General features: G+C 35.5%; 1 protein-coding gene across 1 annotated transcript; it reads right to left on the minus strand.

Annotated features, from left to right (window-relative positions):
- Window positions 1-8,846: 8,846 nt before the first annotated feature.
- Window positions 8,847-17,428, minus strand: LOC129255605 (NADH dehydrogenase [ubiquinone] 1 alpha subcomplex subunit 8-like). The gene is made up of 4 exons (XM_064097081.1): window positions 17,215-17,428; window positions 11,188-11,357; window positions 10,734-10,818; window positions 8,847-9,764 (listed from the first exon to the last, which is right to left on the minus strand). The coding sequence occupies exons 1-4, from the start codon at window positions 17,335-17,337 to the stop codon at window positions 9,630-9,632; spliced, it is 513 nt and encodes a 170-aa protein (XP_063953151.1). The 5' UTR covers window positions 17,338-17,428; the 3' UTR covers window positions 8,847-9,629.
- Window positions 17,429-17,841: the final 413 nt, after the last annotated feature.

Raw genomic sequence — 17,841 nt, forward strand, 5'->3', positions numbered from 1 at the left:
CATTGAGAAAGCATCTTTAGAGTGGCCGCCAAAGTCTGGCAGAATACAGTTGGACCATGAATTCTTAGAGAGGTTAGTTCCTGAATTTTGATAAGGAGTAATGATTTGTAATGACTAATGAATATGTCCGTTTCCAGTTTACAATATAATTATTTGGTTTTAAACAACCCTTTTTCCAGATTTCCTGATGTTTTCTAAATTATTGGGCATATATTTATCAATGAATTCTTCACGTTTCAAAAGACAAAATGAAGATGAACTTGTTTCCTGATCCTGTAATTTGAATAGATCTATAGATCCTGATAATTAATCATAATTTCACTTTGTTCTTTGAATCTGCATAGATCAGTTTCTTGTTAATGCAATTGGAATTTGAATGCATAAATTAATAAAAATGTATCCATTATGTTTTACATTATGCAAGTCCAAAACATTCTTCCATAGTTATTTAATGTTTAAAGTAGTAATATGGTATGTCTAATATTTTCCCTTCATTTGCCGGTATCAGTTGTTAGTGTAATATTTGCTCTTTTTTCAGGGTGCAGAAATTTGTCCAAATTCATAGGAATAGCTATATGGTATTGACCTCAGCTCTCCATGGACCCCATGAGATGGCTATCATAGCAGCTATACAAACCAGGTGAGGAAACATGATCATATAATGAAATCAATAAAGATCATAAGGATCTAAGGAAAAGGGAAATGAAAGAAATGTATGATTAATTTTTAATTATTTTGCAATTGTACTTCTGATGTTTGTATGTGAAATTAATTTTTGATGAAAATAAATGCCACTGTTATGGGTGAAAGAAAAAAGAAATTAAATCAATAATTATGTGACACAACTTATTTTTTAAACTAATGTCTCGAATCAAATTAGAGGGGGGAGTGATTTTTTTCTGGAGAGATACATATTGAATCTTGTAGTAGATATACCTGTCTTCATTGACTACTGACAATATGTAAATGTCTGCTTCGTTATTACAGGTTCATAGATCACAACCTCCGAATATTGCCAGTACATAATGACAGTGAATGTTTGCAAACCATTCTAACAATTGCTCAGGTAAATCCCCACCCCCCCCCCCCAATCATACAAAAAATCATAATGTAGTTTGAGAGGAAGGTGATCACTAACAAAATATAACAGATTACTAGTTGAACTGGTAATGTTTAGAACAATAAATTTTGAGTCTATGACAATTCACTTCATTGAACATCTATCTATGGTATCGTAATCTTCTTGGCTGTTATATGTTGTGGCAAAGTTAGAGAACAGTAAATATTTGTTCTCTTTAATCATTTCCCATTATTAAATCAGATAGACAATATTCAATACCAATTTGTGTATAATATCTTAAATCATAAATTCTGGGGGCATAATATGCCTGATAACTACATTCTAACATGTAAAATGTGTAGATTTGTTAAACTTTTTTCAATGTTTTACTTTTTAATCATGATGCAGGCAACCTGTACACCGACGTGCAACATCCTTAGGTCTCGTCTGGATGCTATCTTATCACGGCAGAACAGTGCTCAGATGATTCTCAACATTCTATCCCAGTTGGGTCTAAATCATCATCATATCCTTACCAAAAGATTGAAGGCTTGTTCAAACAGGGCGAGAAAACATTCAACAAGTCAGCAACATTTCTGTTGAACATAGTCTGTGAGAGGCATCAGGAAATGTTGCTGAATGCAGAGAAATTTAGTTTTACATTTTGGAGGTCCAATCAATTTGAAAAGTTAGCACAAAATTTGTCAAGAGTTGAGCAGACAAAATTCTGACATCATTCTGACTGCCTCATGACAATGAAATAAAATAATTGACACTTTATTAGCATTAGCCATGACATCATAATGATATGTTATTAGTTATATTGTGCAACCTTGTGGACACTGAAAAATTATGAAGTCTGTAAATGCCTGTTTGTAAGCGTAGGTGAGGTAATTTATCTCACCATGTTTGTACACAATGTTGGGCTTTGTTACACCATATCTGACCACAAACATTGGAAAGATTTAATATGCCATTTTTGTCTCACCTGCATAGCAGAGTGAGACTATAGGCGCCGCTTTTCCGACGGCGACGGCGGCGGCGGCGTCAACACCAAATCTTAACCTGAGGTTAAGTTTTTGAAATGACAGCATAACTTAGAAAGTATATGGACCTAGTTCATGAAACTTGGCCATAAGGTTAATCAAGTATTACTGAACATCCTGCCTGAGTTTCATGTCACATGACCAAGGTCAAAGGTCATTTAGGGTCAATGAGCTTAGACCATGTTGGGGGAATCAACATCAAAATCTTAACCTAAGGTTAAGTTTTTGAAATGTCATCATAACTTAGAAAATATATGGACCTAGTTCATGAAACTTATACATAAGGTTAATCAAGTATCACTGAACATCCTGCATGAGTTTCACATCACATGACCAAGGTCAAATGTCATTTAGGGTCAATGAACTTTGGCCGAATTGGGGGTATATGTTGAATTACCATCATAACTTTGAAAGTTTATGGATCTGATTCATGAAACTTGGACATAATAGTAATCAAGTATTACTGAACATCCTGTGCAAGTTTCAGGTCACATGATCAAGGTCAAAGGTCATTTAGGGTCAATGAACTTTGGCCAAATTGGGGTATTTGTTGAATTACAGCCATAAATTTGAAAGTGTGTTGGTCTAGTTCATAAAACCTGGACATAATAGTAATCAAGTATCACTGAACATCCTGTGCGAGTTTCAGGTCACATGATCAAGGTCAAAGAACTTTGGCCACGTTGGGGGTATTTGTTGAATTGCCATCATATCTCTATAAGTGTATTGGTCTAGTTCATAAAACGTGGAAATAAGAGTAACCAAGTATCACTGAACATCTTGTGCGAGTTATAGTAGTTTTCAAAATCAGCACTGCTGCTATATTGAATCGCGTGATGCAGGTGAGACGGCCAGAGGCATTCCACTTGTTCAATATTATGTACTTATAAAACCGCTTCTAGTTTTGTTGTCTTCCATTTGGAGGGTATCTTTTGATCCTTGACTTCTTTGAACAATGCATGGTGCTTCAGCAAGGTTGTGGCAATTTATCTTCAGTTGCTACAGCATCAAGACAACAACTCATGGATTGCAGCCTGGATCCCGAGACTGTCAATAAGATTATCGCATACTTTGAAAAAGATGATTATTCTGAGGGATGATGTCAATACATCATATTGTACTAAATTTGAGAAGAGGGTGTATAATTACTGTTTGTAAACACTGAATCTATTGTGTATCGGCCTGTGATGCCATGAAAAACACGTATTTGAAATAAACAAAATTTCACAGCCCTAAGAAATGTGTAACCTCCCTTTGGTGTGACATTTCCTCTTGTACAAACCATCTTAACTACCAAGTCCACCCTAATGAATAGTAGATTTAAATCTGTAGAGAAAATATATCAAACAAGCAGGACGAAAATCTCATCAAATTTGGATGTAAATTTATATTTCAAGTTTCACATCTTCAAGTTTCACATCTTAGTAAGTAAATGAGAGATTGTATTATATCACCCAATCACTGTTATGGTTTTTTTTTTCAATGGAATACAAAATATTTCAATTTTTCTCATTAATTTTTTTAAATATTTTTTCTCATAATAAAGTTTGTTTCCTTCTTGAACTATGGAATTGCCAATGTAGCAACCTATTTTGATTCAATTAAGAGCTTATTCATGTGCAGAACATGAAGTATTCCATGTTTCATGAAATATGAACTAAAATAGCAAGAATGTTACATGCTGAGCTCTCTCAATGATGTGCTGGTCAATTGTGTAAATAGTGAAAGTTTGAAGAGCCATGTCTTTCTTATTTTACGTCCAATTTGTTCAAAATTTTCAGTACTACAGTAATTTATTTTTCTTATAAATTTTAGCTGGGGTGGACAAGGTTTGGAAGGACCAATAGCAAGATTTACAATGATGATTAACCCTAATACTCCCGGGTTATTTCAAAGCTTGTTATTGAGATCTCGGCCATGGGTCGCGCGATTGCCTCAAAATTTTGCACAATGGTCAAGAATTATGTAATCTACAAAGTTGTATTGCTAAATTTACAAAAGTCCTTTAACTTTAAAAAATAATTAGTTAATTTATGCGAGAAGTCCTAGATTTTTGTATTTCTCACTAAATAAAGTCTCAAGTATAGCAAGTTTTGGTACAAATGTCTTTCATAACTCCCTCATCAATTCCTGAAAGAAAGATAGGTTGTGGTAATTATTTCTTATGTATTTTATTGTTTTTCAATTTTATTATGTATTTCTTTGTTTTTCGTCAAGCATTTTCAGATGCGTGGGTGTGGGTATGTGTGAATGTGGGTGTGTGTGTGTGTATGTGTGGTAATCATTTACACTCTTTGAAACAATGGCGATACTTACTATAAAGTATTTCATCAATTGGAAAAGCTCCTGATTTTGTCCATACGGTTATACACAGTCATATAGAGAAATAGTGAAATTTTAGTGACGTGTTCGGTAAACGTAATCTGACACCTGCACGGTATGTCAGATTGCCATACATTTGGTATTAAAAAATGTGCAGGAATTATCAGAGAAATTTCAAAATATTGAGGCTTTAGGAAGTACCAACAAAATAGGACTGTCTTGAGAGAGGTAAACTCTTGGGTGTTGTCTGAAATTGCACTTGATAATAAGAAAAGTCAGTTGCCAAACAACATGATAACCAAAATGGCAGACTTTTAGTGTCTAACAAGAACTCATTATTTTCCTGATTTTTCATGGAATATAAAAATTTCAAATTATGTAAGCATACTGTACATGTATGAGGAACTAATTCAAATGACCAAGTGAATGTGAACTTGATATTTTAAATTTCAAGGATACAGCTGGCAACCATAACCCTGATAATAAGTTAGGATGGCCTTTGAAATATGCAAAAAGGTTTTTAAATAGCACTACGTTATTAAGTCCCTACATGTTTTAAAAGCAAAAGGAAATAAAGGGAAGTTAATGCTTCAGAGTTAACTTAGTTGAATTGAGAGTTTTGAGATACATTTTATTTAAGAGCAGATTTAAAACATTTGTGTTGATGATTCTAAGCGAGTTTGAGAGGTTTTTCCATAAAACTGGGGCAGCATCTCCTTGATACAAACTAGATGTATATTGCAATCTGATTTGCTCCTGTTTAAAATTCTTGGTTACCAAGTCACTGGAAACTTTGTATTAAAATGGAGCAGTTATATGAGAAGAGAATGAAAAAAACCATAAACCAGCAGGTCAACCTTTGTTACAGTAAATTGGAGCCAGGTTGATACATGAATATGGTTTCCTTTTCATTAAAGGTCAATGTATTCAGTTAAAATCATTGACTTGTGTTTTTATTACAGTACTGTGTGGCAAATGATAATAAAAAGTGTCAGTGGTTATGGTAGTTGGACCATGGAGCTAAAGACAGATTGGTTAGACAGTTTGTATTCATTTGGTCTACTTAGGTGGTCTACTTCTCAGGTAGTCTAATACGGCATGGTCTAAACCCTTTTTGGTATAAAATAATTTGGTCTAACTGCCATTTGGTTTACACTACACTAATTAGTCGAATACCCACTTAATTCAAATTTCATTTAGTCTAATGCCAAGTTGGTGTAATTTCAACTTCGTCTACTTTTTTTATTTTTACTTTATCAAATGAAAATTTCTTAATAAATATTTCATTTAACCACAAAGACAAAGTTGTGTTAAAAGCAAGTGGATATTACAGGAAATGTGTGTAGCCTTACTGGAAATTAGACAAACAGGTAAATGGGCTAAATGGGAATTATATCAAATGGGTAATAGATGAACTTGTAGGATTAGACCATCTGGGATGAGACCTCACAGGAAGTAGATAAGGCAGATATAGACCATTTGGCAGTTTTACCAGTTGTACATGCAGTGCATGTACAGAGGCAGATTTAGTATTTCATAAGGCGAGGCAGAAAGCTGTTCAATATTGCTTCACAGACTTTTCTAACAACTGTAAACCAAACACAAAAAACTATAGATATATATATACTTTTTTTGGGGGGCGTGCCCCTCTGTGACCCTTGCAATGTGGCCAATTCCAAAGAGCATTCTGACGAATTTGCTCCATTCTGAAACCTAACAAATTCATCTTGTTAATCATAAGATGAGAAGTAACTGCATCTTTTTTTAATTGCTTTATATATTGAAGCATTTCATTAATTAACCTGTTTGGGAGCTAAATCTGATACTTGCCAGAACTGCATGTTCCATGATTGGTTATATTAGTGTGAATGTTATTTGTCAAGTTCAATTAATTAGTTTAATTATGATCTTGCATTTTTATATTAAAGATTTAAGAAAATTAATAAATTATCTTTTTTTAAGGGATGGTCCAGGCTGAAAATATTTATATCTAAATAAATAGAGTAAAATTCACAGAGCAAAATGCTGAAAATTTCATCAAAATCGGATAACAAATAACGAAGTTATTGAATTCTAAAGCTTATAAATATTTTGTGAAAACAGTTATATGCACATTGTCATGAATATTCATTAGGTAGGCTTTACTCTATTAATTGAGATAGAAATATCTCCATCCTGGACCATCCCTTTAATACTAAGTAGGCAACTTTTCATTCAAAACAAGCCTGTCTTCTTAGTTTTATCGATAGCTTGGAATGATATAATAACGTGTTTTACTCTCAGGCAAAGTCTGTTACCTCAACACTGACTTGAATTTACATTACTAGAGAAAAAATAGAACAAGCATCACAATGAAATTTTTTCAATCTATTCAATTCAACTTGGTGTTGTGGTGGACTTTGCCTTTAAAGGCATTCCTAACTATTTATATGCTTAAAATCTGACATGCAAACCCAGCCAACATGGATCTTTATCTTTTTAAGGTTTATTATATTGATCCATATTCTTTTAAGCTAGAAAATGTAGCAAACTCTACTCAAATGGCTTTGCAATAATGTACAATTATGCCTGTTACTTGTGAGTGTGCTGTGTCTGAAAGTAAAACTGATTTGGCTGTTGAAAGGAAATCAAAATGTCTTTCAAGAATGTTGTAAAGTGGCTATTATATACATCTAGGGTGTATGTTTCACAAATACTTTACAAATTGTGGTGATCAAAATTTTTCTTTATAGGAGATACCACATTCCAAGAATTTCAATTCATTAACGGTGTGTTTATGGTTCCATTGCGAGGACAGAATCAGCATTTTCAAACGTTTCAAAACGCCGATCGTAAACGTGGTTCTGGGAGTGCTGTTTATACTTTACTTTTCAGAGGCGAAATCATGAACTCCAGCTGGCGTCGCATCGTAATTTTCGTTGAGCAGGAAAGCGAGGTCAAAATGAGCACGCCCTTTTTCAAAAGTTTTTTTTTTCCGAGTGTTTTTATGGGGAAGTACGTCGACTGTTATTTAAACATCAAACAATTTCCGATATTTTAGTCATTGCATGGAGCTACTTGACATAGCCATATAATTTCCACCATGGTGAGGATAATAGTGAGAAAAAATTAAGAATATCAAACTATACATAATGAAATAAGAAAACATATTTGTTTATGATAATGGGGCATCTGACGATGTCTCATTATAACTCATGTTCCAGTTTTTTTGTTGTAAATCCCTCAACATTCATCGTGATGACAAATTGGAAGAGTAATACTAGTGATAGTACTTAAATTAATTATCACACATGCAAATGTAACAGGGGAGGTGAGAGGTAATTCCGTGGAGGTAACATGCGACCATGGAGCAATGCGACTTTATTTGCCCGCGGATTTTCATCTCACCGGAAGCATGTACCAAATGACGTCATTTAAACACGTTTACGATCGTGGTTCTGTTTATACATGTACTTCCCCAGAAAGCCTGATTCTGGTCAAACGACGTTTACAAATGCACCTTTTTGTGAGTTACGATGGGCGTTTAGAAACATCGTAAAATGAAAGTTAGAATGGACGCAACCGTGTTTTGGACTAATCACGTATGGAAACGCTGATTCTGGCCTGAAAAGTGGAAGCATAAATACAGCCTTAAACACTGGGAATGCAGTCATATAACCCTAATCAAATGATGAGAAAAAAATCCTTTCAGACCGAGACGCTTGCTAACAAAGAAGGCATTTTCAATAGCTATAAAGTTTGAAACTTTACCTGTTGGGAATAGAAAGGATTGAGAATCTGATATAGTACCTCAACAAATTGTTACTTGTTAGTTCATTAAGTTGTGCACAATTAATGATTAGCTTTAAAAAAAAAACATCACCCTGATCAGTATTCTATTGGATTACTACAAGCTTCATGGTGATTTCTGAAATGAAGCAAAAGTCGTTTAATATCTAAGATACCAAGGATGATAAATCACATGCCTCCTTTAACCATGATAAGGAAATCAAACCATGAAATTCTGAAAAATAAAAATTCAGCAAAAGCATGAAAGTTGAATAATGAATTATAACTTGAAGCGTAAAACAATATTCAGGTAAATCATTTGTTCAAAGGGCATTTGGTGAAAATTGGGGTATGTATTTAGGGAGGGGTGTGGGGCAAAAAAGAATAGAAGTCAACCACTTTTGTAGTAGAGGACGTTGGGTTACTGCAAACACATCTTTTGCCTGACATGCAGCCATGTCTTGACGCGTTTTTGTTCATAATCTCAGCACAGAACTGTAAAATCAACTTGAAATGATAACCTCTCACTCCACCTCTTAGATTCACTTCCCTAATTTGATCTCCAAACCCCATTCCTTTCACCCACACATCTGTAAGCAATGGATAGGATATGAGAAGTCTACACAAGTGAAAATGACTTCCAAACTAAATTTGACATTTTCCAGTTTATTGTCAACAAATAAGCCAATATTTGACAAAAGTGTTTTGACTGAGAAATCACAGACTGATTTAAGGTGATGTTTCTACGATATAATCTATATTACACACTGCATAAGGGTCTTACCATTAAACTGCAGGAAATAATGTCCAAAATGAAATGATTGTTCATCTTCTTTAAAACTTTATGCTAAAAAGTTTCATGAAGTCTAAGATTGGAGAAATAATATGAAAACATGACATAATGGCACATCGTAAGACTGCCATTTCACTGGCAGATTATACCCCCATCCCCTTACAATTTACACTGTAAACCAGTGTCATTTTCAATAAAATACTCTTTATTCACATTTCAAAGATGACCATTAATCATCCAGCAGAAAAGGGACTACTTAAGCATTCAAAGGAGGTCAATATGCACAAGTCTGCATACATATAGCACTGGTTAAATTGAATATGCCATGCACTTGCGAAATTTGCTTTTTCTATTTCAAAGCCTCCATAGGCATTTTTTTTCAATAATCCGCTGTACATGCTTAAAAGAACACAGAATTTAGAATCACATAAATAAAAATATATGGAACATTGTGATTATGATCATTGTGCCAAAATTGTTTCAAATGCTGAGAGGCTGTGCTGCAATACATATATCTTTAAAAGAGAAATATGGTCTACTTCACACGCATCATCTCCATAACATTTCCCTTTTCTGATGGATGCATGGCTACTTAAACTATACACTGACAAATCCAAGTGGATGAAGTTGTCTATGTCCACTACCAAAAGAAAAAATACTTGGAGCCGGTCTTTGAAGCAGGAAGATCAGCAGGTGGGACTGGCCGAGGTGTTGCTTCAGGAATCGGTCTCAGATCAAATTCGGGTACAGGTCTCTCAGTCTTCACCACAGTCACCTAGAAGTGCCAAAACAATGAGAAAAAGTTATTCAATAATCCAAATGATGAAACAAAATTTCACAAACTAGTAGGAACTACACATTTCTATATCTAATTTTGTGTATGATACATAGCTATATATACAAAAAAAATGTGTGTCAAACTATCAAATGTAATAAAGCAAGACAAATAAATAGCAATAGCATCCCCTAATATTCAATGGTAAGTTATGGAAATTGTTAGGAGTTACAAAAATGGTAGCATCTTCTGGAATACGACAATTTATTCGGTGCATGTTACTTTGAAGAAAAGTTAAAATAAAATTGAAATAGTGTGGGGGTTATTTTCTCTCCGCAATGTTCATTTCAGCAATGTTTCTCGGTGAATAAGCTTTAATTGAGAGTAACACCTTAACAATATTTCTGTAGAATTAGGAATTATTTCATCAAATTTTTCTTGACTAATATTGTCTTTGAAATGATGCTTGTAATGATGTGATATTGACATCAACAAAAATATGAGAGTATTGTCATTTAAAAATAATCTCTTTCAAGACGCATTAGCGTATAGTGTAAGTATAATTGAATTCAATAAATTTATGAAATCTCGCTCCTTTGCCACATCTCCTGGCAGAACAGATTTTAATTGGTTGAAAAAAAAGAGAGTGCTATACAACAACATTTCTCATTGGATATATTGCTTCAAAAACAGGTGTGTCTTACAGAAATAAAATGTTTTTTTAGAATACCGATTCAGAGAGATTTCAAGGGTATTTTATCTCACTTATTGTAATGGAGATGAAATATTTGATTTTATCTGAGATAAAATGGATCTCAGAATACCATCTTTGAACTGTAGGCCTATTATCAATTTACTCTGTTAACTGGATTCAGTACAGTAAACACTGGTTTGCAGTTGGTTAATAAAAGCCAATATTTCAAGAGAAAATTACTTTAACAGCTACATGTAAGAGACAACAACCGTTACCTTTCCCATATCTCCAAGTTCTGGTCTGACCCATCCTAGGTTTTCAAAAACACATGTGTCAAATTTCTTTTGAGTTTCACGGCATCTAAAATAAAGAAAGATAAGGAGTTTATTAGCACCAAAATCTTTAAAAAGTGATGGTGAGAAAAGTTCAAGGCAAAAAATCCAGAACAAGAATAACAATTATCATGGTTCGCATCACAAAAATTAATGATTTCCTTCAAACCAAAATTCAAAAAAAAAAAAAAAAAAAAGAAACACAAAAAAGTGATGGATGATCAAATGAAAATACCCAAAGTTTCATTTTATTTATTGTATGTTAAATATATTCTCCTAAAGTCCTAATCATCTTCAGCTCTAAAAAGGTTTATCTTTTTTATTTCAATTTTAAATTAGTATCACCCACATGGATGCTAAACACACAAATGAATGACTTGAGCAAGACTTCACTCACCTTCTGAATTCTTGCTTGTTATAATCTAAGCAGGTCCAATGCTCTGTGAATGATTCATTACAATGAGCTCTTATTTGATTGAAGAATTTGAAAGCACAGTTTGTGACTTGTCTTCCTTCTTCTAAACACTTCCTTGGATCCTTCTCTTCATCCCTGCACAGCATAAATTCCTGCATAAATGAGGGCAAAATTATGACAGGTATTTGCATTTATGTTTTTTTCATTCAAACTGCAAGAAAATTAGAGCTCAGCTACACTTTAAATTATCACACTTACACACTTTGCCAACCAAAATGTCAATGGGCCAGTCTGTCAGCCAAAGAATTGAAACACTGCAAGATTCAATGTCTGGAAGTTGCAGCGGCCATTGGCACTCACATCATGCTGCTTGAAGCGACTGTCAGATCAAGGCAGACCTGGAAATTGCAGTTGACTTTATTCATACACAAATTCAATGCGGTTTAATTTTTCTGTGGTGTGTTTTTCAATAGATCTACTACAAGTATTTTGAAGATACAATAATAAATTCTACAAAAAGTTCAGAAACTCCCAACTAAACAAAAGATTTCTCAATTTCTACTGCACTACTGCCTTAGCTTTGGTGACCCCGTTTCTTAAATCTTGTAAAAAGCCTCTGCGTGCTTTTTCAATAATAAAATTTGAAACTTGATTATAAATATTATAATTATTATTAAAATAGTAATTATTTATAATCAAGTTTTAAATTTTATTATTTGTTAAATAATAATTTTTATCTATAAATTGTTCTTCAAAACGGCATTTTGTAACATCGCTTATCGAAGCTACGTCATAACGAAGCGGTTCAAGGGTCAAGCCTATTCATTGTATGTGCGGTGTTTACGGAATGGATCGAGGGATCTACACGAGACGAGATCGGTCTGGTAAGAAACCTCTAATTTTTCACATTTTTATCAACTATTTTTTTGCACCTTCATACGCACTAGGTATATGAAGGTGTATAGATAAATGAAATCAAACAAATTTATGGGATTTCTATCTTCAGTTCCGACATTTCTACGCTATCGATTTCATTTTTAAACAAAAATTCATCAAAAAATGAGAAAAATATGAAAAGACGGGGGAGACTTGCCCTATGTTTACGCCGCCATCTTGTTTCCTATTGTTCTTCCCCAACATTACGGACGCGCACGTCAGTAATGTAGGGGAAGTCTTCCCCGTCTTTTCATAATATTTTTCTCATTTATTCGATGAATTCTTGTTTAAAAATGAAATCGAGAGCGTAGAAATGTCGGAAATGAAGTTGTATCCCACACAGTGGCAAATTGTATAGAACGGATAGCGGTGTGTTTAATGCTAGCGGGCGTGTACAATTTGCTTATTACATGACGTCATCCAGCCACTGCCGAGAGCCAATTTATGAATGAAAATATAGTAAGCATGCGCAGTGCAAGCCTTCCATTGCCTCACACAGTATTCCACCAAAACAAGTGTGCTATTCTCTATCCCCTCGTAGCAAAATCGACCTAGAATTTCACTTTCCTATATTTTAAATGAATTATGAAAGGTACATGTATTCTCGGAGGATCTATTTTCTCATCGATACCAGACAGGTAAGCGAATTTCGATTACTTCTTGCTTTTCGGTCAAAATCTTACAAATTAGCGTCGATATGGCATCGTGTTTGTTTGAGTTTGTAGAGTCTATCGCAACATGTACATAGTCAATTGATTTCTAGGTTTTGGAGCGTCGCATGAATATGCATGAAATTGCCAATTAACGATAATTTTCGTTCGATACTGGAGCGATCCAATCACAAACCAAGACCATTTCCCGCGTAGACAATGTGACCAGATATCGTTATCGCTATTGATACTTTCGCACGCAGTCCGAAGGAATTATTTTGGCGACCACGTAGTCATGACGTGATCTGCGCGATTGGCCAATCAGCGGTCTCCAATTCGCTGAGCCAAGATAGTCTATCCCTTGTACATAGTCTATGGACAATTTGCCACTGTGTCCCATTTACATGATTTAGGGCTAGATCTTTTAGAAGGAAAGTAGAAATCTCGGAGGCGGAAGTTTCAGGCTTTTTGGCGGTACATGCGCGTAGATGAATGGGAAGGAATTCCTGGCTTCGTGGAGAGTAAGCATACGTTAGTAAATGATTTTTACTCTCTAGAAGCCTCCTGGCTATATACATACACCCATTGGGTGCATTACTGCTGCCGTGTACAGGAAAATTGAAGGCACAGCACTTGCAAAATTGCAACAAACTCCCGCGAATTTAAGAAGAAATTTAATCAAATCAAGTACTTCTACGAACGACGTAAAGGCAATTTCCCCTAATATGATGAATATCCCTCAAATAGCGTCATTTAAGCGTTGATTTTTCTTCTCGTTGACAAAATATGGACATCGCTTCCATCTCCCAAATTTTTTGTCTAATTAGCTAAAGAGGGCGCGCGATTATCTTCATATCAAAGACACTACAAGGGAAAGACTAGGCACAAAAACTACATGTATTTTACACGTAAATCAATGTTAATGTCAAAAAATACTTGAATCGGCCGATAAATATCACAAATCGTAAAATACCTGTTTAGGTCGATAAATATCATAAAAATTGCTTAATGATATTTATCGACTGAAACAAGTATTTTACAATACGTAATATTTATCGGCCGATTTAAGTATTTCTTAAATCTAAGTTGGCAGCTCTACACGCGTGTGGTATCTTGGTATCGATAACAAAAGACTCCAAAATGGCGACGTAAACAGACTGGGTAAGTAAACGCTTGTGCTCTTATGGTTTTTTCAAATTTAGTACTATTTATTTAATAAATATAAGGACCTTTATAATAAACGGAGGGTAAATATTGTTTTGGCCCATTTACGTTAGTTTGGGCTCAAAACGTAAAGGAAAACGTGTGATTTAGGTTTACTTTCACCGTGGGAATCCTAAGGCTATGCCTATACAGGAAGTTATGGCATGCCGTCCCAGGCTTCATGGGGAGTAAGCCTAAGTAGTAAATAATTTTACTCCCAGAAGCCTCCAGGCTACGTGTGAGTGGGCTATACTATATGCCAAAGCCCAAACTGCCAAAGTAAAACTTGTTAAAGTTAAACCAAACAAATCTGTTTTCTTTTCCTAGGATAGACCTTGGTTGGACCTAATGTAGGATTCAGGAATCTCCAAATAGTGGAGGGATCAGCTATGAGAGAGAGCTATATTAATATAGCTTACACTCACACTATTGCGAGGTTAGTATTAGACAGCTGGCAGCCGTCTGTTTCGAGGAGTTTTTTAACATTTTTAATTTTTTTAATTTCTCCTCGTACAAAGACGGCTCGCTATCGTGCAGCCATTAGGGGACTTACAATGCAAAATCTCCCCGTCGGGGCTCTTCAATTTTTGTCTTTAATGAATCAAACTTATGAAAATTAACGCAACTGAAATGCAAATTAGTATTCCCTCTTGGCATTAATTGCCAAAACACGGGGAAAATCAAGTTAAAAGGAACACAGTGACTTACCTCGGCTGTCGCGCAACTTCACTGCCCTGTTTTATCCGAACTTAATACACATAAACATATGGAAATTAGTCCCCTGTACAGATCGCGCTAGAACTTCGGTCTCTGTATTTGGTGAGTGAAGCCAACTGAGTTCAGCTGAACAACCAACATAACATAGACCGAAGCTTTTGGTCTAGGTTAGTATATGCTATACGAACCTCGCACAACCAACATGTTTTTGTAGTGGATTTAGAGTTGTTGTTAACATCGCTTCATAACGTGAATGATGTTAGCCGAAACCCATTCCGCTACTCGTCAGGGCTTTTTCTGGTAGAAAGCGTTCCATTTTCAATTTTTAACATATTTTTTTAATTTAAAAAGGACACAAAAAAGAGCAAAATCGCTTACCTCCGCCTGGAAAGTGGCTTCGCACGTCTCTTCCACGGAAATAAAAGGAAGGTCGTTGGTGGCGCTAATACAGTTCACAACCTTATTTCAGCTTGGTGGTATTTTTTAAACTAGATTCATGATTCATTGTATGCGCAATTCCAATAATTGTTTGATAAAATAGAGACCCCAATAAATGCAATAACTTAAAAAACGTACTTTTTTATTATTTTTGCTGACGATAATACTTTTTGGAAAATATTCAAAACGATGACAAATTAAACAAAAAATATAGAAAATTCTATGTATGGTTGGAAGTACCCCTTATTGACCACCTAATCTTCTAAGCATCGTATCTGCGAAAATATTCATCAATTTTACCCAGTTTTCGTCTCATTTGTGCAGAAAATTGAGCAGATCAGATTCCCATGTTTCGCTCGGCGACTCCGATTCAATCCGCGTATATATCGACGAACAACGAATACGACGATTTTACATTTGCTCATTTGCACCCGTCTTTTGAAACCGACCACCCGCGATACACTAAGTTTACGGCCGATTCTTGTCGCGGTGGCGAAATATTTTTACTCTTCCAAATCAGTTCTATGATGTCAACATGCTAAATGATCGTCTCACTACTTCCACTGCGAGCTCCGGCACATGATTCGACGATGGGTATTTGTTCTAAAGCCGTTTCCTATCGGATTTCTTGGTTTTTCAGCGGGGTATGGGTTTGGTCAATACAATTTTTATTAATTCTACTAAATTTTACTTTTTGTTGCTTCTTTTTTTCTCGTAAAATCGATTCATACCGTTTCTATGGACACTGCGCCTACTCTCCCGCGCGTATTGTTTGTATTACGCAATAATTTTAACGCGCGCAAGGTGGTCGGTTTCAAAAGAGGTGGTCGATATGTGGTAGTCTCACCTAGACCAAAAGCTTCGGTCTCTGTTATGTTGGTTGTTCAGCTGAACTCCGTTGGCTTCACTCACCAAATACAGAGACCGAAGTTCTAGCGCGATCTGTACAGGGGACTCAATGGCAATATGTTTATGTACTTAAGATCGGATAAAACGGGGAAGTGAATTTGCGCGACAGCCGAGGTAAGTCACTGTTTTTGTTCCTTTTAACTTGATTTTTCTCCGTTTTTTGGCAATTAATGACAAGAGGGAATATCAATTTGCATTTTGGTCGCTTTAATTTTCAAAATTTTTATTCATTAAAGACAAAAATTGAAGAGCCCCGACGGGGGGATTTTGCATTGCAAGTCCCCTAATGGTGGCTGCACGCTAGCGAGCCGTCTGTGTACGAGGAGAAATAAAAAAAAAAAAAAAGTTAAAAAACTCCTCGAAACAGACGGCTGCCTGCTGTCTAAGTCTCACCATACCTTGAACGAAGCCCCGCAAGTGCTACCGTTCGTTTGTCAATTAATGATCCACCAAAGTCTTTACAGTAAAAAGATTGAACACTTTGCCGACTTCGCGTAACGCTTTGCATCGATTTACGTGTAAGATAATTTTTGTGTCTAGTCTTTCAATTGTAGACTGTAGTGTCTTTAGTTTGATATGAAGATAAATCGCGCGCCCTCTTTTGCTCAATAGACGAAAAATTTGAGAGCTAGAAAGGTGGCTTTCCTATTTTGTCGACGAGAAGAAAAATCAACGCTTATAAAGTTATATGACGCATTTTGAGGGATATTCATCAAATTATGAGGAATTGACTTCACATCGTTTGGTAAGTTTCGTAGGAGAACTTCATTCTGTAAGTAAGTCCTCGTATTCTTCTTCTTTGTACTTCTTCTTTGTAGTCTGCTTCCTTCAATCCTGAAGATTCTTGCAGAACTTTCATTTTTCATTTTAAAGTAGGGGGCCTAACGTTATTTGTTGAATGCGCCGTGCCATCAATTATTCTGTAGTCGGCGGCAGAGATGTCGATGTAGCCATGGGTGTATAGCTTATAAGCTGTGTGTAAATTTGTAAAGTTAGTTCTTTAAAAGTTTAAAGCCATGGCTTTGCCTTTGCTGTGCAGTGTGTTTGGAAATTGGAGTTTACTTTAGTTTGGGTTCTAAAATTTCCTGTTCAACTAACACAATTTACAATGTATGGGGCTATACAGAACAGATATTGAGAGATCAATTTTACCAACCTTGTTTGCCTTGTCACATTGTCTTCCGAAGTGATGAGCACCTGCTTTTAATGCAGATGATGTGAGGGGAACTTCAGGAATATCAACTTCCGCTTTGGAAGGCAAATTTACAACCTCAGGCATAATTCCAAGGCCAAAATACGTTAACGATTTTGGACAGAATCGAAGACGCCGATAGAGACAATCCAGATCGGGTCGAGACGTCAGTCTCGCCCTCTACGTCGAAAGTATTTGAGTCTTTATCAAAGTGTGTCATTCTCCCCTTATACTCGTACTCAGAAGAGACAAAAAAGGCACATTTTCTTTCGAAAAGGGCACTATCTTAAACATGGCCGTATGCATTTTTTCGTGGGGGGGGGGGGGGGGGGTGGGGCAGCACCTGTAAACTTTTCGGAAAACACTCAAAAGCGATAATTGAAGCGCTTTGCATTTTGTGGAGTGATATTGACGGATTTTGTCGGCATCATGACTTTTGGTGAATTTTGTGAAATCTGCAGTAAAAAATTGTGAGTTTCCCCCGCTGCGTACGGCCATAATTATCTTAAAAAAAGGGACTAATCTACACCACTCACATGACTCATAAAATTTAAGGATTATTTCACAAGTTTTGTTTTCATTGAATATGCA

Source organism: Lytechinus pictus, chromosome 3, assembly GCF_037042905.1.
Source record: "Lytechinus pictus isolate F3 Inbred chromosome 3, Lp3.0, whole genome shotgun sequence".
NCBI classification, from domain to species: Eukaryota; Metazoa; Echinodermata; class Echinoidea; order Temnopleuroida; family Toxopneustidae; genus Lytechinus; species Lytechinus pictus.

Bases quoted from the DNA above. Each gene is read 5' to 3' on its own strand.
- LOC129255605 (XM_064097081.1), bottom strand. From the start codon at position 17,337: ATGCCTGAGGTTGTAAATTTGCCTTCCAAAGCGGAAGTTGATATTCCT. The intron at 11,358-17,214 runs GTTGGTAAAATT...TCATTTATGCAG, and splicing joins AATGTGACAAGGCAAACAAG to GAATTTATGCTGTGCAGGGA. The intron at 10,819-11,187 runs GTGAGTGAAGTC...TCTTTATTTTAG, and splicing joins AACAAGCAAGAATTCAGAAG to ATGCCGTGAAACTCAAAAGA.